General features: G+C 35.4%; 3 protein-coding genes across 10 annotated transcripts; all 3 read right to left on the bottom strand.

Moving 5' to 3' along the window:
* Positions 1-1,210: 1,210 nt before the first annotated feature.
* Positions 1,211-5,663, bottom strand: LOC147287629 (Polyketide cyclase/dehydrase and lipid transport superfamily protein). The gene is made up of 6 exons (XM_086239078.1): positions 5,224-5,663; positions 4,607-4,751; positions 3,578-3,838; positions 3,118-3,199; positions 2,572-2,768; positions 1,211-2,024 (listed from the first exon to the last, which is right to left on the bottom strand). The coding sequence occupies exons 1-6, from the start codon at positions 5,457-5,459 to the stop codon at positions 1,758-1,760; spliced, it is 1,188 nt and encodes a 395-aa protein (XP_086095204.1). The 5' UTR covers positions 5,460-5,663; the 3' UTR covers positions 1,211-1,757.
* Positions 5,664-7,000: 1,337 nt separating this feature from the next.
* On the bottom strand, positions 7,001-13,747 carry ECT5 (evolutionarily conserved C-terminal region 5). Of its 8 annotated transcripts, none has more exons than XM_086239074.1 (8): positions 13,479-13,747; positions 12,315-12,498; positions 12,017-12,191; positions 11,498-11,574; positions 10,884-11,399; positions 8,972-9,505; positions 8,568-8,780; positions 7,001-7,841 (listed from the first exon to the last, which is right to left on the bottom strand). In XM_086239074.1, exons 2-8 carry the CDS (start codon positions 12,384-12,386, stop codon positions 7,470-7,472), a joined length of 1,959 nt encoding a protein of 652 aa, XP_086095200.1. In that variant the 5' UTR covers positions 12,387-12,498; positions 13,479-13,747; the 3' UTR covers positions 7,001-7,469. The 8 variants fall into 8 exon arrangements, with proteins under 8 accessions (XP_086095200.1, XP_086095195.1, XP_086095196.1 ...); XM_086239069.1 differs by having other exon boundaries at positions 12,315-12,394; XM_086239070.1 differs by having other exon boundaries at positions 12,318-12,394.
* A 1,515-nt stretch (positions 13,748-15,262) lies between these two features.
* On the bottom strand, positions 15,263-20,275 carry NIAP (Major facilitator superfamily protein). Its single transcript, XM_086240611.1, is given in 7 exon segments — positions 15,263-15,572; positions 15,575-15,790; positions 16,676-16,878; positions 16,983-17,508; positions 18,286-18,523; positions 18,959-19,257; positions 19,961-20,275. Coding segments are annotated over 6 exon segments (1,491 nt in total). The 5' UTR covers positions 19,228-19,257; positions 19,961-20,275; the 3' UTR covers positions 15,263-15,533.
* Positions 20,276-22,492: the final 2,217 nt, after the last annotated feature.

Genomic DNA, 22,492 nt, shown 5'->3' with positions numbered 1-22,492 from the left:
ATGAGGGATCCCTTTTTGGAAGGTCTCTATATATATATATATATATATATATATATAGTTTTTCTCTAGGGCGGATGCCCGCAATTTTTTTTTGCAGATTTCCAGCGCCGAGCGCTTGGCACCGCTTCCTCCACCAATTTTTTAGGGTACTTTCATGACAATTCACCTCATACCCTCTTAGGGTGTATAATAGGGTTTGTAAAGGCAGCATGTTAGGTTTTAACTCTGGGATTTTCGCCTAAAATCTTGGAGTTAAAACCTAACATAAAGTCGACAAATTACAGTGCCGAGCGCTCGGGAGAAGAAGAAAATGGCACTGCCGAGTGCTCAGCGCTGGAAATCGGTGAAAAAAAATTGCGGACGTCTACCCTAGAGAAGGATTGTACACACACACACACACATATATATATTGACATTAGAAGTCATAAAGCAGCCTAGAAATTGACCTATTGAAGAAAATTGGGGTAACCATTATAAGTGATGTTATTAGCAGTTTTAGTTAAAGAAAAGTGAAACTATTTTTCAGGTTTAAGTTTACGAAAGTTCGAGCTTAATAACAAAATAGAAAATGCTATTTATACCAATTTTTTTCATTTTTTAAACGTTCGTTAGTATATCCAAGATTGTTTTACCAGCATAAAAGCACAAATGTAAAATATTTCACATGTAAGAAGAGAAAAGAAAATTTCTAATCGTTACAAAGAAAAGGCATATGCCTTTAATCCATTTCAGTTGGAAATTTTTTTAAAACAATCAAGTTATAGACTCTTTAAAAACTTTTAGCATCCCTACATGAAGAAGATTCGAGCACCACTTGAGAGAAGAAGTTTGAGCACTACTAGATAAATATTTGAGAACTACAAGATAAAAGTTTGAGCACCACATAAGAGAGGTTCGAGCACCACTCGAGAGAGGTTTGACCACTACGCTATGGTAATATTGTTCGATTGAATAAACGAGTCTTCAATGGGTGCCAAAAAGAAAAGAATTAGTTTTCAAAAATTCCTTTTCAATTCCATGAGAGGGAAAGAATTTTAACAGTAACAAGAAGGTTTGGTTGAACATATAAGAATTCATCGATGACACCTCCTCCCCCTTAAAACCAGGGGCGGAGACTTGAGTCCCTTGGTTTAATTTCCGGTGGATGAGTGTTTGATTTACCAAGAAAACCTAGAAGGATTTGAATTTATGAGGCTATCGACACACATCCTCAAGGTAATAATTAATACACAAAATGAAGGATATAAGTATAGTACACACATACAGAAAAATATCATGGCCCAAACGCCTTACCCTCGACAGTTCTGAGAGCTTCTAATGCAGCTTTGAGTTTACTGCAGAAGGCCGTCATCATACAGGAGTAATGAATTCTTCAGCCCAAGTGCAGCTACACAACCTTGTACTCTGTATCCCAAAATTCAAATAATGACTCATCGGGACTATAACATAAAAAAGTATATCAGAATCAACAAGCTTTTCCAATTCATCAGTGCGCAACCCTTGGTACCCTTACAATATAAATGTGGTAAGGGAATATATATTTACACAATTCGGAAGGCATGATTCACAGAAAATCTTTAAGGATTTACCCCCTCTTCCCCCCCAACCCTTCTCTTTCCTTCTTTTCAAAAACAGGAGACACTTCTCACTTCAAAGAAGAACATGGTAGTCAGACTTTATGGTAGACGTCCGTCATCAATAATTTATACAAGCAAACTCTACTAGTCCCTCCAAAATTAGTTGTGATGCCAACGAAGTCATGCACCTGAACTTTGACTTGATGAATCACCACGCTTATTCAGTTTGGTCAAGATGTATGCCATGGCAACCTTAGCACCCAGGCTAGAGTGACCACGATACAGGCAGGCCACACCACCAAGAAGCAGCAAGCCATTAGCTAGCAATTTCTTTGATGGTGTTCTTGACAATTTCTTCCCCCCATCAGTAGTCGGTCTATGAACAGCAGTTACTCCAGCGTTTGCTTGAGAGGTCATTCCATCTGTGGCATCTAATCCATGGGGAACCTATGTGGAGGAGAAGTATGAAGAAGATTACATATGTTACAATCTCTGCAACTAAAAGAAACCATGCATGAATAAACCAAAACTATAGATATGATTCGGACATTTCCTTTGAAATCCTTCTAGTTACTGCCTAACCAGGCTGCACAACACTACAAAATTGTACTAATATATGCTCCGGATGTAAAAGAACCTTGTCTAGGTCAACCCAAGTTTAGTCAGCACTCAAAATGCACAAGGTTGGTTAGAGCTTTAAGTTTAAAAAATAAAAAACATGAAATCCTTACGAAACAGCACAATATGGCATGATTTAGGAACCATGATGCTTACAGAGCTGTGCCCAGAAACCTAACCATCACATGGAACTTGTTTATTGCATAAGACCAAGAGAGTTCAACTGCCTCAAGGTCCTCAACTAAATCTCTAGAAAAATTAATGCATGGTTACAAACATAGCCAAGTACCTTGAGAATTGGAGAAATTCTTTACATGACAACCAAGGTATATAAACATTTAAACAATATTACTATATAGAAGAAAATTGTCCTCACCTTTTTAATCAAAGTGACAGCAGTAGCTCCAGAACTTGATTGATGACAGCTGATTCTAGAATATTTGCGTAGTGCACTATCCATCTTACAAACATAACTCCATATGCCCTTAGAAAAAACCAGTTTTGCCATCTCCACATTTAAACCAGCATCTTCTTGGTGAAACATTCTGATCTCACAGGCATTTCTACCAGGTACTGTAATAGATGATTAAAAATCACAAAACTAAACAGTTTCTGTTTCTTATTTTAATAGATAAAATACTACGTTTACAGATTTCATGCTGTCTGCTAAAATGTCAACCAAACAATACATGAAGCGGTGCTTAAACAGAAGGAAATCATTGCTTTATCCACCACCAATACATGAAGCAAAACTATAATGATCCTTGTTAGAATATTTGCTTAATTAAGCATATGCTTTGTTCAGAGTAGACCTAATAGTTCACAGTATGAGTTTCTGAACAAACCTGGAAGCAGCTCAAATTGGGACTAACTGATTTATAAAGACAAATAAATTATGAAGAGTGATTAGTTGGGAACTTGCCTTTTCTGATTTGCCAACCAGATCTGAAAATACTAACACGCACATACTTCTTCTGACGTTGTGCCAAAGGATGTTCACATTCCTGTCATCACCAAAAATTGAAAAACAAAATATCAGGGGACTGATAAAAAGAGGCAGATAAGTTCTAAAAGGATTAAGAACATCAAAAGCCAAGACAAATATGGTCTACTAACTAATAAACATATGGTCTTATGTCACTATGGCTCTTGTTAAGCAAGTTGAGAAGCATCCAATATGGTGAATAATAGTTCTACAACCTCTGCTAGCTACCAGACTAAAGCTTTGGACATTTTGAATGAATGGTGGGAAAAAGGGAAATTAAGATAGTTTGAAAGAACAAAAGATAAGCACAAAAGATTGCAGAAGTCCATTGGGAGACGTTTGGGATTAAAATTGCAGAAGTAATTTAGGTGTAAAAAGTTTTGTTGCCATCAGTTACCTTGATAAAACAGTAAAATGTTTTATTTTTCCCCTCCCACAATCTCCAAGCTAATACATATTCTCTCTGTGTCAATAGTGGAAACTTTTTTATTGTCCGGCCAACTTCAACCCCATTAGTTTTGTCCACCTGTAACTGCTCATGCTCAATCAGCATCTTGTCCCATTGTTTTCTGTAATCATTGTCCATGTAGAAGTCTCTCAGCATCTCAGGAGAGCAATTCTCAAACATTGTCACACTCAAGTATGTCACAGGACCATCCTGAAACATAGATACATGAACTCAATTTCATAACCTTAATTTTCCAAAACCAGTAGAGTAAAACAGGGAAACAAGTATTTGTGTGACCAAAGGATTCTAAACCAAGAGGTAGATGCCTCAGGCAATCTTGGGGTAACAAACTCATGCAACAGAAATACACAAGAATCATATTTTGACTTATTTTTAAAAATTGGAAAAATAAAAAACTGGTTTTAGTGAAGCGTAGAAAAAATTAAAAATAAAATGAAGAAGAAAAGTATCACGCCTAATTACAAGAAAAATAGAAACATATAAGTTACCTAGAACAGATAGTTAAAGTCCTTGATCTATCCTTGGCCAAAAAAAAAAAAAAAAAGTCCTTAATCTATCACTTTTACGTGTTTGTTAATGGGTAAAGAAAGTTTATCTAGTTGGGTAGGTGGGTAGGTGGCTTCATGCATGTCTGTATTTGTGTGTTTTGGCTCATGTCTGTATTTGGGTGTTTCGGCTCACGTCTGTGTGTATGCATGGCATACAAAAGAAGCTCTACTGAGGGCCTCTAAGATTGAACGCTAAAAAGTAAAGTCTCCTAAACTGTATAAAAAAACTAACCTAGGATGATAATGAGTTTATGTCTAATGTGAACAAAAAGCTGGAACTGGTTCAACTTGACGTGCCTATGACAAACATCCAACAAACTTAAATCATCTATAATTGAAAGGGTAAGCAGAGCAATACATAATCAATTCAAAGAATCTGAATCCCACACAGGAGTACAAGATGAATGACCTTAGGCTTGCAGCATTTAGCATTGTAGGATAGAAGATCATTTCTCTTGTTTATGACATTTTCCCATTTCTCATTCTGACCAATCTTCTCATCCAAATTTTCGATAAGAAACTTCAAGTCTGCATCCGTTACCATTTCCGAGATTCTGCAGAAGTAAACAGAACCAAAACTTAAGCAATACAATAGCAAGGAGATATCACAGCTGATCCCACAACATACAAATTTAACAAAATTTAATCCCGAAAACCAAAGTTCTACTAATTTTTCACCATATTGGAGAAGAACAACAAAAACCCAATTGGATTTGAGGTAAACCCATTTAACAAAAAGAAGAAATTTGACCAATTAATCATCTAATATCTTATAACTCGTTGAATTTGAGAAGTTAATATAGAGAAATAATATCGTAAACATTGAATCCAATAACAATAATGTAGATAATGGTATAAACTCAATTGAATTATTAAAAAAACCCCATAATGAAAAAAAAAATAAATAAATAAAACCCAATTAGCAAATATCTCAGATTTTAACCCATAAAGCACCAAACTTGAGAAAAATAAAAGGAACCCAATTGAAGATAGACAAACCCTAGGAGGAAAATTTAAAAAATTGACCTGAATTGCGGACTTCCAGAACCAGAAGTGGTGGGACCAGAATCAGAGACACCAACCGAAGAAGAGTTGGAGGAAGACGATTTCCTAACGAAGAACCTCTTGGCGCAGTGCCAACCCAAGACAAAAAGCACAGCAACGACAGTAGCCAACCCGCCATAAACGTTTTCCCGCCAAAATTTCTCCGACGATCCTCGGAATATACCATGAAACCTGCTCAAATCCATGATTTTCATCATCTCTGTTCCTTTTTTCTATTGTTCTCTTGGTTCACAAATCCACTTTCACCAACGCAAAGTCATAGACTCATGTGCAGCTCTGAGGCTGTGTCTCTGTTTGTATGTAATGTGCAGCTTTGGGTTTGTGCTTTGCGAAGAACTAAAGGCATCGAAGTCGCCGAGGGAAACTGTCGGTTGGATACCATCCTCTGCGCGCAGCTTGAATTTCTGTTACTGTGTGGAAGAGTATTATCTTTATTTTTGGGTTGTAGGGGTAATACAGTCTTTTGCTTTTGTTGGTACTTGGTGTCCATAACCTTGCTTGACACGTGGCAGTCTTTTCAGGCCATATTGTGCAAGTGCTTGCAATCCCATTAATATTTTGGCTAAGATCTACAATCTTAGACACATCCATGAGGGTTTTAAATTTAAAAAAAAAAATCAATTTGTTTAAAATTCTAATAAGTTGATTCTAAACTACAATTTAAGTTGACTATAATCTACAATTTAACTTGATGGGAGCGGATCCGTACATTCTATTTTTGACACAAGTTTTCAATTGGGCCCCCTTCATATATAATTTCAACGATCCGAACCATCTATTGTTTAAGTTTCCATTAAAAATTATCCTTGTAAAAAATTAAGTAAATTGAAAATCATTTACTTACAAAGAATAAATGGTCAACAAAATAAACACTTAAAATGTTGACCATTTAATCTTATATGATAAATAGTTTCCGATTTACCTAATTTTTTGTAAAAATAATTTTTTAATAGAGACTTAAAAAATAGACAATTCGAATTGTTGAAATCATATATGAAATGGACCCTATTGAAAATTAGTGTCAAAAATAGAATGTCATGGATCATTTTCCTAAGATGATTTTGATCTATTACATAAGATTTAATGAGTGGTTAATTTTTGTTTGTAATTTGTAATTATAGATTTGGAAAAACATAGTACTTCACAGCCTCACCATTCATCTTGTATATACATGTTGACAAAAGCATTTGAGTGATGCTCAAGAAATTAGTCCTCAATCACAGAAAGACCACACCCTTGATGTGAACCAGATTTTCTCACCTCTATTTAGAAACCACAAATGGGATTGAATGTTATCACTGTCATGGATGGATAAGGATAGGAAGATATGCATAAATTAAATTCTCATGGACTCGCACAGAAAAGACAACCCTGCCCATACAGATGCAAACCCACCTATCTACAGTCTTGAGAAAACTTTCATACCCCTGTTATGGTGACGTGGAGTCACACTTGCGAAAGAGGAGGAAGAAGAGAGAAGTTTTTCTCGCACAGTTTATAGTGACAGAAAAAGAAGAGGTATGACATATAACATACTTGACGGTTCCCAAATAACCTAAGGATTAGAAATGTATTTGCATAGCATACGTATCCCTACCATAAGCTTTTCCTAAAAAGAAAGGGAAAAAGCATGATCATGAACTGAGTCATGTTCCAGTCACATGTGTCATGTTATGTAAGTTGGGATCAGAGATTATGCTCTCATTCGATCACTGAAAGAGAGGCCATAGTTTTGAAATGAAAGAAAAGTCTCTTTTGGAATTGTAGAAGCAAATATGCTACAAAGGCAACTACAAGAGAGGCAGTATTCCTTGCAAATGATGAAATTAATCACTCAATCATGAACAGGCATAACATGGGAGTTTTTCTCCTTTTAAGGTCTTTATGTTGCATACTTTTTATTAAACTGCCTGCAAAGATGGGGAACTTTAAAAAGGCAAAACGTCAGCCAATATCTTCAAGAAAACTACTCACTCAAAATGCAAATCTTATGGAACTAATGACTACAATTGAAAAGTAGCACCCAGGACGCATATGATACATGAAGCCCATCATCGGCTTCGTAGAACTGGTAAAACCCCTTTCATTCAGATACTGATGCACCCTTTTATGAATACTGAGACATCAGCAACCTAATCACAAGTTAATCAAAAACTGAAAGTAGTATTGAAGTTTGTGTCACGTACAATCCAAGCATTCATGTCTTCCTAACTGGTCTGAGCAGAAGACACGGATGCTGGCATTGTATCTTCAAGTTTTACCCTGGTGCCTATGGATCCATCAGAAGCAGGAGTAGTTCTTTCAGAAAGGGTAGCTTCTTTACTGCCTTCATCCAAGCGGACAACTTGAGCAAAACTCTTAGACATGTGCTTGATGAAATCAGTGGGTATTTGAACAGTACTTCTGTGCTCATTTTCACCAACTACACCTACAGCAATCAGGCTGGCTTGCTGTCTGGCCTTCCGTTCTTGCATTGCTTTCTGTCGGTCTTCATAAAAGTCAAAATCATCTACAATGGACATATCTGTTTCATACTTCTTGAAGATATTCAACATCTCAATTCCCTGCTCCAATTTAACCTACACATACGGAAGCAAAACTAGGGTTGTAAGCAAAGCTACTAGACTTACCAAAAAACGGTGTTCTTAAAGATTTTTAAAATACAACTTCAATTTCTTTTTTTTTTTTCATAAATTTTATAATGAATAGCATAGATCGCATGATAAGCAGTACAATAAACCTCAGTACAATCATCTCCTTCACATACGACAAGTAGAACTTCTAGGGGCGAAACAGGAAAAATAAAAAAGGACAAAGGCTACAAATATTCAAAATCAAAGGCTTATGGTTTATAAGACCTGGGAATCACAATTTGATTTTATATTAAATAAGAAAAAGGAGGAGGAAAACAACATGAAGATTCAGACTCCAGGACCTCATTAGTTAAACAAAAAACACCTTCAGTACATCTCAGTTAGAATTTTCAGAGGGATTTGAGAGATAAGAAAAGTATTAGCATTTTGGTTAGCACTGATGTAACTGTGCAAAGAAAACCAAGAACTTTCCCAGCAAAGATAACATCTACCTAATTCACCACACTGAATAGTCCATACCTGGCCAATGACACAAAGATCAGCGACTGCAATTGATTCAATGTATAGCAGCTCAGCCAAGCTACTGTAAGTATTTGGTAAGCAAACTAAATACCTAGCTTTCCCCTGGGTTATGACTATTTGTGGAAAAAAAGAACTACGTTCATTATTAATTCCTATATTATAAAAACAGGGTTTATCACAAATTGTTACCTCTTGAGTATCCCGACTGTTGGTTACAGGCTTGTTGTCATTATTTTCAAGAACAATGTGACGAAACTGACTATTCGGGACGTCTTTAATCATATGCCACTTAACAGGGAACTGCCCACTCCATTTGTCTTGCTGCCAGTAATCCACACTCTTGTCAAAATCAACAGGTCCAACCATTTCTGCCACCCCACAGAACTGAGCACTAGCATTCACCTGAGAATTATTAAGTATAATCGTATATGAAGAAACTGGCAGCAAGGCTGGAAAAAAAAAAAAGAATGGAAAAAAGGTAGGGACAAAGAAATAGGAAAATAAGAAATCATCTAGCATATATTACTTATCTTATGAGCATAATATTTTTACACCAAAAAGATCATACATTTACAGAAAAGTTCATATCTTACCGAAAAGAAGAGAAAAATTGGGCAGCTATCATGCTTCTCCTTAACTTCACGATATGCAGCATCTAACTTTCTGTTCCCATTTGGCGTGCTAGCCCAGACACCGTATTTGATACTCTTGTGGACATTATCTTCACTGTAAGATTTGATAATAAAGAACTTAGCATCTTTGTACTCTGTTACAAAATCTGTCCGGTTGTATGATTCATCATGGACCTTGGTTGTAGAAGTGTTAAGTTTTGTGTTCTCCACAGAGCTGTCAGCAATGATTTGACTCTTTGGCTTCGAGGCCCTTGGTCCTCGGTTCTGCTCACAAAGAATATCAAGGGGGGCACTGCAACTGCATATAGGACCACCGCCCCTTACATGCCGCTTGCTATTTTCTAACGATAGAAAGCCCCGACTGTTAGCTCCAAAACTTGAAAAAGATGCATTTCCAAGGCTAGAGCCCTGATTAAAACCACTGGGCATGTAGCCTCGGTTATAAGAGTTTGAACCAGATCCAAAACCGTACAACGATCTCTGTTGTTGAGAAGCCTGAAGAAAATTAACTAAATCAGCATTTTACTAAAATCAATGAGTATAATTAATTTCAGCAAGTTTCAGATTATGATGTCAGTGACAATCAACTCACATCACTTGCATTTATAGGCTGACATCATTGCCAAGGTAGTGCATTCATAAAAGATTAGCCAAAGTTGCATCACACCAAAGATGGAAGATGACCTTGACCTAAGGGTTACACCTGACCTCCAATAATGGTAGATACTCATAGTTATTCAAATCCAACAATTTACTCACTATAGATCTTTATCCAGATCAATAAATTATACTGCATTCTTCAATGCCAGTGATATATATATATATATATATGCAGGACTTGATTTGGATATCATTGAATCCCAGGACTGAATTTGAGTCATGGCTTACAATATTTCACTAGTAAATATTGCAATAAATTTTCCATGCAGAGACAGAACTATAAAAATGAAGATTCTAGTCATGGCCCCTTTCAAACAACAATATTCAATAACCATGGATTTACAGAAAAGTGGAAAGCAGCTTTAGGAAACTGTTAAAAGGAGGGGGGGGGGGGGGAGAGAGAGAGAGAGAGAGAGAGAGAGAGAGAGAGTAAATATTTAACCCACAAAAAAATTTCCAATACTTCCTATGAAGAATTATGGATTTTGTACCATGCATTGAAAGCACAGAAAATAGGAAAAAATTTACCACGATTTATAAGAAATTCTCTGTTAACTTTTAAGATTAACTCTTGAGAGGAAGGCTTACCTAACCCCCTTACCATACTTCTTTGAGAACAAATTATTCAGAGCTTTAGACCAAGAATGTTTTGAAGAACAGACTAAAACTATCATGGTGAAGCACATTTTGAGCCGAGTCAGTCAATACAACTCCATTCTAATCAGCTTAATCAGGTTACATGCCTAGGTTGCATGCAATCCTAATACAACCTTTGGCTTCTGCATCCTTTTGCAATTCTAATACAATATTAATTTTTGAATCATCCATAAATTCCTATGACTCCTAGATGGTCATGGAACTCATCAAATAAGTTAATTTTATGCTCCCTAGGTTTGCTAGTTCTGAAGCACTTGCTCCAACATTCTGGTTTGCTTTCAAAGTGAACAAGCACGAGGATACAGTCAAATTCTATCACGTGACATGAAACCCCAAAATTCATATGTAAATTTTATGATAGATTTCATATAATATTATGGACTAAAACATTTTGTGCCCAAAATACTATACAAGTTATACCTTCCTCCAAACTTTGATGGAAAAAAAGAAACCAGAAATCATATCCAAAAACATTGTTGCAAGAAGAGTGAAGAACAAAACCAATGAGATTCCAAAAGAACATCATTAGAAGAAATGCACAGGAATGAGAACAAACCATTCCAACATTCTGCCCAAATGACCCAAGTGGGCCAATTGGCTGCGGGGAAGCTGCTGGTGATAAAGGATTCAAAGACCTCTGTCTGTCTGAGGGTTTTGACCAGTCTGACCAAAGTCCTCCAGATCTCAATCCGTCAAATCCTTGCTGCAAATCATGAAAACCATGACTACCCAGATTTCCATGAAAACTGCCTCTACCAAAGGATCCCACTGGAGTATAACCAGGCCTTGGTCCAAAAAGCATGCTGTCACCTTGTTGGTCAATACCAACTAAGGTGGTGAGCTCTGGTTGCGAAACTGGAGTTGGTGAAGTAATATATGGCATGCTATGATGACCTAGTTGCTGATAATAAGGCGGTCCAGAAAATGGAAATTGCTGGTGGGAATATAACTGAGCATCTCCACCTACGGAAGGCAAAGGTGTTGTAACTGGGGAGTAAGGCCCGTATGGCATTTGCGGATTGTAGCCATATCCAGAATGAAATACAAGAGAAGGATTCTCATTGTAGACACCCTAATCAAGATTCAATATTAAAGCAAATTACAATAAGTTAACAAGAAGAAGCAACTTTTATATGTTAATGGAAGAAATATATATAAATAAATACTCACGGGAGAACCTATCTCCAATCCTTCAGCATTGAGGTATGGAGGATATTCGTCCCACTCACCAATTCCATTTTCATAACCTACATCACAGATGATAAAAGTGTTCTATGCTTACCTTCAATATCACACAAAAAATAATATTTACCTTCTATTAGTGATAACAACAAAAGACAACCAAAAAGGACTATAATAACAAAAAAAAAGTTTCTCTAAATGACATATGTCACAAATTACCATTGTCTCTTTAAACAGTTTTAGTTAAAATAGCGATTTATGAATCCTAGGTCAGCTACAAATGTTTAAAAATCTGGAATTTACATTCCAACCTCACAAATGAATGTAAAAGAGATTTTGATTGGATTACTATACAAACACAAAGGGATCAATTCCTTCCTGGTGTAGCTGAATCACTGTATGTTGAGAAGGCCAACAAACAGTGAAGTGCATTTTCAGACACAATCCAGCTGTGAATGGTCCATTTCCATGACCATGAATCCAGACCCAAAGTAATAAAAGACTAACCTCTATAGTAGAAGGTCTGAGCCTGAGGGGAATAGACATTAGGTGGGAAAACAGTGTGATCTCCACCTGAACCAAAAGGACCCAATTGACCTGCTGCGTCTCTTGGATGACCTATTGTGGCAGCATCCTGAGAAGGATTAGGAGAAATTGACCCCTCATTTTTTGCTACATGAGGCTGATAACAGATAAACAAAGGAAAGTTGTCATGCACAGGAGGGAGAAAAGAAAAAAAGAATTGAAAAACTAAAATATATAGAAACTGCAATGGATCAGAAGAGGATTGTAGTGAATCCACAACTACCTGCTCCTTCATGTTATCTGGTTCAGCAGGTTTCTCTTCTGCATCCATGATCAGTATGCTCAGTGACATAGTAGAGTCTTAGAAACACAGGCAGTACAAATTATTGACCAACCAAAGCAAAATTCGGGGATAGGAAAACTTGAAGCTATGAATATGTGCGCACATATCCACGCGTGCACACCTATGCACACATGATAAATAGAAGTACATGAATATATTTCATAGTCATGTCTACATTAAAAGGTTTCTACTTTAGTTATAAAAGAATACAAAATTATGAGCTAGCCAACTCATTAGCAATAAAATGATGTAGCCAGAAACGGGCTTGATAGATATAAAGGTCTCAACTTCTGAAAAAGCTTCCACAGATATGACCCTGACCTCTCTCAACCATGTAATCAAAGGCCTCATTTTCTTTCTTAATTCATCCTATAAATCTTCTCTCTATATGATCCAATGTTGAACTTCCCAATTCATCCACCTCATACTACTCCAAAAACAAAATCTTTACTTTACACTTGCCTCTCCCGAGTCCCCAGTAAACCAGACCATTATAATACACATGCAAAGACCACGATAATGAAAAATGGAGGCAGTAGGATTAGCAAAAGCCCAAAGCTCTATCACCTATATAATTCTAGTTCAACATATGATCCAACATATCAATAGGAAATGGCCTCAAAGGCAACCAAACAAGAAATGGAAAATGGAACAACGAAAGCTTGCAACAATTCCTATCACCTAACAATACCCAGATCAAGATGCCTGCCTGCAACCCAGATCTCCAAGTTTAGACACTCCTCAGCCTGCCTGCAACCCAGATCAAGGTGCAGTTCTACTGACAAAGCCAGCCATAGATGCCAGACAAACTTCACACTACAAAAGCACTACATCCCCAATTCTCCAATAAAAATACAAATTTTCGCAACTAATTCCATAAGAAACAATCAAAATTCCTCCAATTCATAGACTTCACAGAGAAATCACAACAGAATAAAAGAAACCCATTCAAGGAAAAAAAAAAAAAAAAAACCCAACAAACTAAACACAGATTAAACATCATCAAAATTAAGAGGCCCAATAAGGAGGAGAGAAAAACAAGCAAACAGAAGGAAAAAAAATAAGGTCTTTTATGATATGGGTTTATCGGTATTGACGTACCAGAGGTACGATCTGGACCCTGCGGTTGGTTTGCCGCCATGAATCTGAAGAAGTAAAGATCTTCAATTTTCAAAGAGACTACCCGCACGAGAATCTAAGCAAAGACAGAGTATCTGCATCTACCTATAATCTATATGTGTACCCATCTCACCCTTTATACCAAATATAACATAACATTATTATTATTATTATTAAGAAGCAATTATATCTATAACTTACACACAGAATATATTTATTTTGCAGAAACAAGAGCTCTCTTGCTCTGCCTTTTGTATCCCACAAAATAAAGCAATTTCATTTTCATTTCATTTATATTGTTGCTTTTTTATTTATTAAAATTGTAAAATTGTGGTGAAGGACAAGTGGACAACAGAACAGTGGGGTACCCAGAAAGAGAAATGTGCACATGTAATCATGCATGCTGATTTTCTGAGTGACTTTCACTTCTGTGGGGGTTGTTTGGTCAGAAAAATGTATGGTAATTGGTAAAGTAATAAATTAACAATAAATAGGTTTCTTTTTCTTTTTTTTACTTTTTTTTTTTTTAATGTTGGCTGGTTCTTCTGAGTTTGCGGTTAATTGTTTTATGAGTTTTCAGTTTCGAATGCAACACACTGTAGTATTGTACCAGCCAGCTGCTGCACGTGTGGGTTAGAGGGTGGGTACTGGGTGAGACCTTTGGTTCTGAGTTCAGTTCTTGGGTCTCAGGTCACGGGCCAACCTGGTAAACTAGAAAGTATAAACTCTATCCGAATTAAAAAAAAAAAAAAAGTTAATTATAGATACCACCCCAAATTATATCATGTTTTAGAATTTGCTCTTCAGATTAAAATTTGTGACGCTTACCAGTTACCACCCCAGTTGACTTATGGGATATACAAGGGAAGGCCATGTTCGTAGGTAACAAAAAGTTTGATGCTTTGTTAAAAATATTGGACAAACTTATTGATGCAACCAAAGACACAGAAAGAGTACTCTTGAAGGTCCCTGATTTTGACCTTGAGGGTCTGACAAACTGTTGGTTGAGCAGACAGTGACAGATATGATTAAAATTTCTAAGGATGGCTTATGGCAACTGAAGACACTTTTCAGTTTTCAGCATTCAAACTGAATAATTAACAATTTTGGACCAACATGTTCATTCAATATGTATTCTGTGTATCAATATAATGGTAATCTGTTCCATGATATATGCTTCTTCTTTTTCTTTTTCTTTTTCCAATAAGTGCTATATTTGTTCTCTCTTTCATCACTGCTGTGCTGAGTATTACATGTCTCTCTTAGTATTGGATTCAATTTGGTGTCATTTTTGGACAAAGGAATGCTGTGGGGAACAATAGTTGAAAACTCTCACTTGCAAAGTACATCATAAGTTCATAGCTCTTACAATTCCAGTGTGTGGAAAATAATGGGAATTTCTCATCAACTTACGAGGCATTGAAGATGTTAAAATGGTTTTGATAATATTTTTAGAAGTGTATCAGATATCAGAAGCTGTATGACAAATGCACTCAAGCCTTCTAATATGGACAAATACTTCATGTTTTGGACTGAAAAGGGGTAGCAGGAACTGAAAATTCTTCAATATTTGTGGTTCAACTGAACAAATCCTCTTCCTATGCACTCCCCCAGCCTAAAGAAACCATCTTCATTTTTGGTCTCCAAATTCTAGACAGGCCAAAAGGAAGATGATGCTCTGTTTAAAATACAGGTTATCTAAACAAAAAGATGCAGCCAAAGGCAGAGAGAGCAGTATTGGTACACACAGAAGTTGCAACAGAATATCCACTAAATCTTAAAAAGTAGGCATTCATCTGCACGACCTTTCAGTTTTAACTTAGAAATACATGTAAATCACTTTAAGATCTTAGGAACATTCTTTCAAAAAAATAATAAAAATAAAGAAGAAGAAGACTACTTGTGCTGCTGAATATTCACAAGCTGCATTTGGTAACGAACAAGAGAAGCCCTGCCTAATTCTTGTTGTCCTTCATGTTTACCAAAAGGACAGTGTATAAAACTGGGGCAAAGCCCCACTCACTGTATGTGATATATTCACACAAATGCAATTACTGGCTTTGATTTTTTGGATCTGATACACTATCGCTCAATTCACAGCCCTTGGTTTCAAATGGGAAGAGCAATACACAAATCCCTGAAAGGAAAATTACAATCTCAAACAGCAGAATGGCTGCTGTTTGATGACATCCATGAACCAAAGCTACTGCCACAAGTGGACATACCATTCCACCAATTCTTCCCATTGAGCTTGCAACTCCAACACCAGTTGTTCGGACCTCAGTCGGGTATATCTACAGTTCAAACAACAGAAATAAAGATCAACACTCGGAACTAATTGTAAATGATCTTCATGGACAAGGACAAAAATCCATACGAGCAGAATAATAAGAATGTGAATCTTCAAACAAGATTCTAATTCTACCCAAAATCATTTTCTTAGTTACAGGGTTCTTTCAGATGCTAAACAATGAGTTGATTTTGTGTTATTACTACAGTTACGTTGATTTATTTAAATGTGTCATTTGTGTTATCACTAAAGTTATGTTGGTTTATTTAAATGTGAGGTTATATGCATGATCTTAAGGCCAAACCAGAAATCTGAGTGCATTTGTTAGTTAAATAGTCTACTCCAAAGTAAATCTAAACAAAAAGTAGTAATTTTAAATGCACATGGCGGATGCGTGTGCCACCTTCACCTCTCTCCGTCTCTGGCTGATGTGTGTGTATAGATTTTCAGTACAGTACCCTAAACATTATAAGCACTCCCACAATATCACCATTACAAAGAATATAATAGTTGAACATTAAAATCAAACTAGTTAAAATTCAATTAACCAGGTGAGCTTTATATATTTTACAAATTTTATATGCTTTCATGTCAACCAAAGCAATATAATCATTCTAGAGTCAATTTGTGCAATTGGTTCCAATTCCATGCCTTTCAAACATAACTCTCATGTAAAGGTATTGGCAAACATAGAAATCTTAACTATCACAAAAAAGAGCCCAAGCATTGTATAACAAAAAAAAACCAACTAATAAAAACTCTCAGATCATCTTGCATTGAAGAAAAACATGGTCTTGCACACTTTTTCCATATTTTCATCTTTGTGAGATGCTGAAAAATCATTTTCATGTCATTGCCTCTTAAGAGGATATATGCATTCACAATTTACCTCTGGAGCATATATATAGACTATTGTGAAGGTCGCTGTGATGCATATGCGAGCTCCAAACAGAAGGCTAGTTGTCAAACCCGCAGGCTGATGGATTACCAATGGGAGTAGGAAAATGCAACACAGGAAGAACATGGCTGACATCGAAATCTTACGACCCAATCTATCCACCATGGCAGCAGATACAATGAGCCCAGGTATCTCTTCATTCCAACCAAAGTTAAATGTCACTCAACCATTTTTAAGCAGAAAGGAAAAAAATTTAAAATTAAATAATTATAATACTGAAATAAGTAGATAAATTTACCTGCAAAACTAGCAATAAAAACATTTCTATAGCTAATATCACGCGATTCTTCTGACTGTAAATCAGTTGGCATGCATTTACTATGTCCATTCAACTCAGAGGTTAGAAGCACCAGGCCATAATATGAAAAAGCATTCCCAAAGAATACTACCCATAAGAGCAAGGTAGACCTGACTAATTTTGGGGAAAGAAGCATTAAAAGTGAAGAGATGGGGCCCATATTAGAATCCATCTCCTTAGGAGTCATAACTTCATTTTTTCTTGGCGAGAGCAATTGTGTATCTTCTGATGGATTCATCATTTCAGATGACCCAATTTTGAAATCAGAAACAAGAATTCCCGGAGGGAGTTTTGTTCCATTCAGTCTTGCTACTTTCTCCAAGACATTGAGTGCCTCAGTTGTTCGACCTTTTAAGCATAAATACCTTGGTGATTCAGGTGCTACCCAATAGAAAATAAGGAGAAGTGATGAAGGGAGTGAAGACAGTGCAAGTAGCCACCTCCAACCCAGTGTTGGCATGACAAACTGCAAAGAACACAATGTGAAGGCACAAATATAATCACACATATTGTCACTACAATCCCAAAACAAGGGGAAATTATAATTATCTGCAGTTGAACAAGTAATTTGAATTTAAGGAAAGCTATCTGCTTATAAAAATTTTCTGCAATTAGTTATATATCCAACTAACTAATCATTAAAAAATAGGAAATCTACGACCCAATGACTCAACTGGCTTATTATGCAAAAGTTAAGGAATGACCACAGAACCAATGACTACTTTAGTTTGTTGTGTTCATTGTATAAATTTTATTCCAAATGTTCAGGAATTTTGTATTCAAGGTAAGCATTTTTTTTGCCTGAATATGCAAATAAAGTTACAAAAAGGGTCAGACCCTCCAGTAAACATCTCCCACTCATCGGTAAAGCTATATATAGTATCAACCTCACTTGATTTCTGCAGAGTTATGATGCCAATAACAATATCTACCAACTTTCTTTAGACTGCCAAAATAGCTAATCCAACTATAAAGAAAACCACGAATGCTACATTCAGTTTAGAAGAGACAGAAGATTAACTATTAAATAAATGATAATATGTTATTTTTTCAAACTTAGATCAACTTTGTCTGCTTGTTCAAGTCACTTAACACAGTCATTAAAAACTAGTTAGTGTTAATGCCAAAATTCCTTCCACTATATAAAGATCAAAATATAAGAAAACCAGAAAGCTGCGAAATCACAATGTCATAAAATTGGTGTAAACACAATCAAATATAGATAAGGTACTACAAAACATACCCATGCAAGTGAAGCCTCGAAAATTGTTCCAACAGTCCAAAAAGCTGAAAAAACAACCATCCAGATGCCTCTGTTAGGAGCAGGAATGAACTCCAGAAACCAGGACGAGAGTACAGGGCCACCTCCCAAACCAACACCAACCAAGCAACGAAGAATAATCAATGATGTATAATTAGGGGAAAAAGCACTCAGAAAACCAGCAACAGAAGTTATCGTGGCTGTAATGAGGAATCCTTTCCTGAAGGAACAGAAGTGTACCAACAAACAAAAGAACCAGTATAATTGTTAAGTTGTGGAAAATGGGTGCATTCAAAATCACAGTACACCTTATACAAGAAAAATAAACTATCAAATGTGTATCCCATGAAGAATAGCAAAAGAAAAACAACAGTTACTACAAAATGTGAGGGTTAAAACCAAAATGCCATTTGAACTGCAGTTAAAACCATGTTGCAGAATGACTTTATATAGTCAATTGAAACATGTCTATAGAATCATCTAAGGTATTGTGACATAAGAGAAGCACCTTAAGTAAATCTAATATAATGATAAAGACATGATATTAGCAGGCACCTTTTTTACCCCAACATATTAGACAGCATCTCCAAAATGATTCAGACTGTTCAATTTAAGCACAGATAAGAAAAATAAAAAGACGAAAAAAAGGGCCCACCTACGCCCGTGTTTATCTGAAACTATGCCCCATGAGTATGCTCCAACTAGCATTCCAGCAAAAACCACACTGGTTATGAGACTTTCTTGTTGAGAAGAAAGACCCCAAGCAGACTGAACCGCTGGTCCTACAAAAGAGAGTAGCATCATCTCCATTGCTTCTGAGACCCAACCCATGCCAGCATAAGCAAGCACAAGATATTGGAAATTTCCAAACCCCATGGCCACAAGAGCCTCGTCGACAGTATATTCCGGGCTTCCATCTCCCATCTACAGGTCTGACACGACAATTTCACCTAACTAGAATCACACAGAGAATTCTTAGTGCCATATAATGTAAGAGAAAGGGTAGTTTCCCATGAAACACTTCAAAAATTTACATCTTCTAAGTCACTTATTCATGGGCCACATACAGTTTCAGCCAGTACTAAAATTCCAAAACCGTGATATCTACTGGGACATAGTGGATAACACATACATGGAGAAAGCAATTGCAAAGACAACCAAATATACTAAGTTGACCGTAAGGAAACATGGACAAGCTGATGATGTTGAAGCAGAACATCAAGAAATGTGTTAAAACTTGTTGCATAAAGTAAGTCACTCCGATTGCATAAGGTTTTGAGCTTAATTACTTTTTTGACCGTTACCATTATTTGGGAACACAGAAACTCAAATCAATTCCACAAGATTGAAGCTTTTGAATCCCAAAAATGAGGAATTCTACTTACTCAAATGTATCGTAAACAAGTTTCTGAAGCTGAACTCTAACTTTCCTCAGTAGACTCTCACTTACCTTTCTTATATACTTTCTTTTTCGGAAAAAAGATTGATTATTTTGCAAGGGGTCATTGAGAATAAAATGAAATGTCAAGAAATGGATGCCCAATTTACCAAATGGTATATTGGTATTATATATATAGACAGATCCAATGAATCCCAAAATTGTGGAACAAGAGTAAAGAAAAGCAAATGGGCAATCGCTATTAAAAGAAAAACCAACCTGCAAATTAGAGAGAAAGCTCTTCTAGTTGCTGTTGTTGTTGGGATTAGGATTTGGGAATTGGGAGATGAGAAAGTAATGAAAGTCAAAATCTTGAGGAAGTGACCTCTGTTCTGAATAAGCTAAAAATCCAAGATTTCTTAGTTTTTTTTTTTTAGTTTTGTCTGAGATTCTGAAAAAGAATGATTTGAGCAATATTCAAAGCACAAAATTCGCATGAAGAAATGACCAAAAGATGAATCTTTCGTGCATTCACGGTATCTTGGTTTTCTGTTGGGGGTTTGACGTCTTCTACGGCTTCCCGCTTCCTTGTAACCCAACTCTCTCTCTCTCTCTCTCTCGACTTTTTTACCACATTATAAATTTATAATGACCATTATTGTCTTAATGCATGACTTATGGTTTAAAGCTCCATATTTATTAGCATTAGTCTGAATTAGGGGTGTGTTTCGGCCGGATCGCATCGGAAATAGGGTGTTCCAATTCCAATCCAAAAAATTTTGGAATGAAATTTATGTTCCAATTTCCATTCCAAAAAATCGGAATTTCAACATCCCATTCCGATTCGGAATTTTCAGATTTCTCAGAATTTTCGGAATATAACATTTTCGAAACTTTCGGATAAAATTTAAAATTTTCGAATAAAAAATCAGAATTTTCACATTTTCATAATATTTTTTAGAACATGTTTGGATTTTTTCTTAGAATAATGATGAAATTAACAAACAAACAAAAATTAAAAGACAATAGATTATGATGCATTTCAATATTTATATTAAAATGTAATTAAAATATATGTCTAATTTAAAAATAAAATTCAAAATATTAATTTAAATAACATTTAGAACCATACCATCTCATACCATTACCATAAAAAAAATCTTGAAAAGAAGGAAAAAAAAAAAGAAAGAAAGATGCAATTTAGCAAGTTTTTCATTGCTAGATTATGTATGTTAAGAAATAAATTATGTATGATATATATTGTGTATGTTTAATGGTATATATTATATATCATAACATACATATTATATAAGAGAAATAAATGTCACTATGAATGTATAATAGGCTTAATAGCACATATCTTAGAGGTGGGGGATTAATCTTTGGAGCTCATCCAACATTGTTAGAATAAATGTCATTAGTAGATACATGTTACTCACATATATATATCATGTTTGAAATTTTGAAAATAATAAGCTTAAATATTTAGTAATTAGTAATTACAATTGGTAGGATATTCTAGTTGGAATAACTGTAGAATTGCTCCATATCTTCAATTCCCCTCCCTAATAAAAAAAAATAGTAATTACATGTACGGAAAATGTGGGTGCATGTTTGTGTTACCAACTTACCATTTATGTTATTATGATACACATATATTTATAATGTACATATGTTTATATTAATAGTATTAGTCATCTTTTTTAAAATATATGTTATATGTATCATACTAAATAAATGATAAAATATATAATATGGAATAAATTGGCATAATTTTGAAAATATTGGATCGGAATGCCTTCGGAACATTTCGAAATTTTTTGGATCGGAATTCGGATCGGAATCGGAATTTACATAAACATTCCAATTCCAATCCAATTTTTTTCGGAATTTTCGGATTTCGGCATTTTCGGATTCGGCAATTTCGGATTCGGAATAAAATTGAAAATTTTCGGATATGAATCGGTCGGATTCGGATTTTCCAATCCAAATCACACCCCTAGTCTGAATGCATGACGCCTGGTTTAAAGCTCAATATTTATTAGCATTAATTTAAAATGTTTTGATCAATCCACCCACCGAAGTTTCTCTCATCTACCACAAATTTTGTTGCATTGTTTTTGTAATTGAGTCCTAAGGATGATGGATATGGGTGCATTAATGCATTTGGATTTAGATTTGGTTGAAATATAGTTTGGATTTTCTTTCTAGAGTCTATTTGAACATAATGACATTCAAAATTCAGTCTATTCATGAACCATTTTAAAAAATGAATGATTTTAAATACTTGAGAAATTTTAATATTATAGCACATTACAACTTGCACTTTTAAATTTGACTTGAATCATAAGTTGGTGCCTATTTTTTTCAATTTTTTTAAATTGCATTCTCTCTTTTAAAATTTATGACAATATGACTCCTCTATTATAAATTATTAAGTGATGATGTGACAAGACCGAGCTACTATGTTGGAGGCCCTACTTTTGCTCATGAGGCAGCCATGTCAATACTACTGAGTGATTTTATATATTTTTAATTAATTTTTTAAATATTTTTTATCTACATGTGCCGCTAACAAGCTGCTATGCAGAGGGTCCCCAAACATATCATGTCAAAAAAGTGGGTTATAAACTTATAAACTTATGAACTTATAATCTTGTCCCGTGATCACTTAACAATTTACATGACATCACACAAATAGAGGGGCCACAATCTCATAAATTTTAAACATAAAGCTACAATTTGAAAGAATTAAACATATAAGAACTAACTTGTGAATTGAGTCCAACCTTGAAGTTTTAAGTTGTAATT

The sequence above is a fragment of the Dryas octopetala genome, chromosome 4, assembly GCF_963921425.1.
Source record: "Dryas octopetala chromosome 4, drDryOcto1.1, whole genome shotgun sequence".
In the NCBI taxonomy this organism is placed as follows: Eukaryota; Viridiplantae; Streptophyta; class Magnoliopsida; order Rosales; family Rosaceae; genus Dryas; species Dryas octopetala.
The sequence above is the reverse complement of the archived record's forward strand: the minus strand, read 5'-3'. Positions and strand labels throughout refer to the sequence as shown.

Excerpts from the sequence above, each read along its gene's own strand:
- LOC147287629 (XM_086239078.1), bottom strand. The coding sequence starts at position 5,459 with ATGATGAAAATCATGGATTTGAGCAGGTTTCATGGTATATTCCGAGGA. Across the intron at positions 4,752-5,223 it reads TCTGGAAGTCCGCAATTCAG|AATCTCGGAAATGGTAACGG; the intron begins GTCAATTTTTTA and ends TTACTTCTGCAG. Across the intron at positions 2,769-3,117 it reads TGGTTGGCAAATCAGAAAAG|TACCTGGTAGAAATGCCTGT; the intron begins GCAAGTTCCCAA and ends CATCTATTACAG.
- ECT5 (XM_086239069.1), bottom strand. The coding sequence starts at position 13,518 with ATGGCGGCAAACCAACCGCAGGGTCCAGATCGTACCTCTG. Across the intron at positions 12,395-13,478 it reads GGGTCCAGATCGTACCTCTG|ACTCTACTATGTCACTGAGC; the intron begins GTACGTCAATAC and ends TGTGTTTCTAAG. Across the intron at positions 7,842-8,567 it reads ACAGTCGGGATACTCAAGAG|GTTAAATTGGAGCAGGGAAT; the intron begins GTAACAATTTGT and ends CCGTATGTGTAG.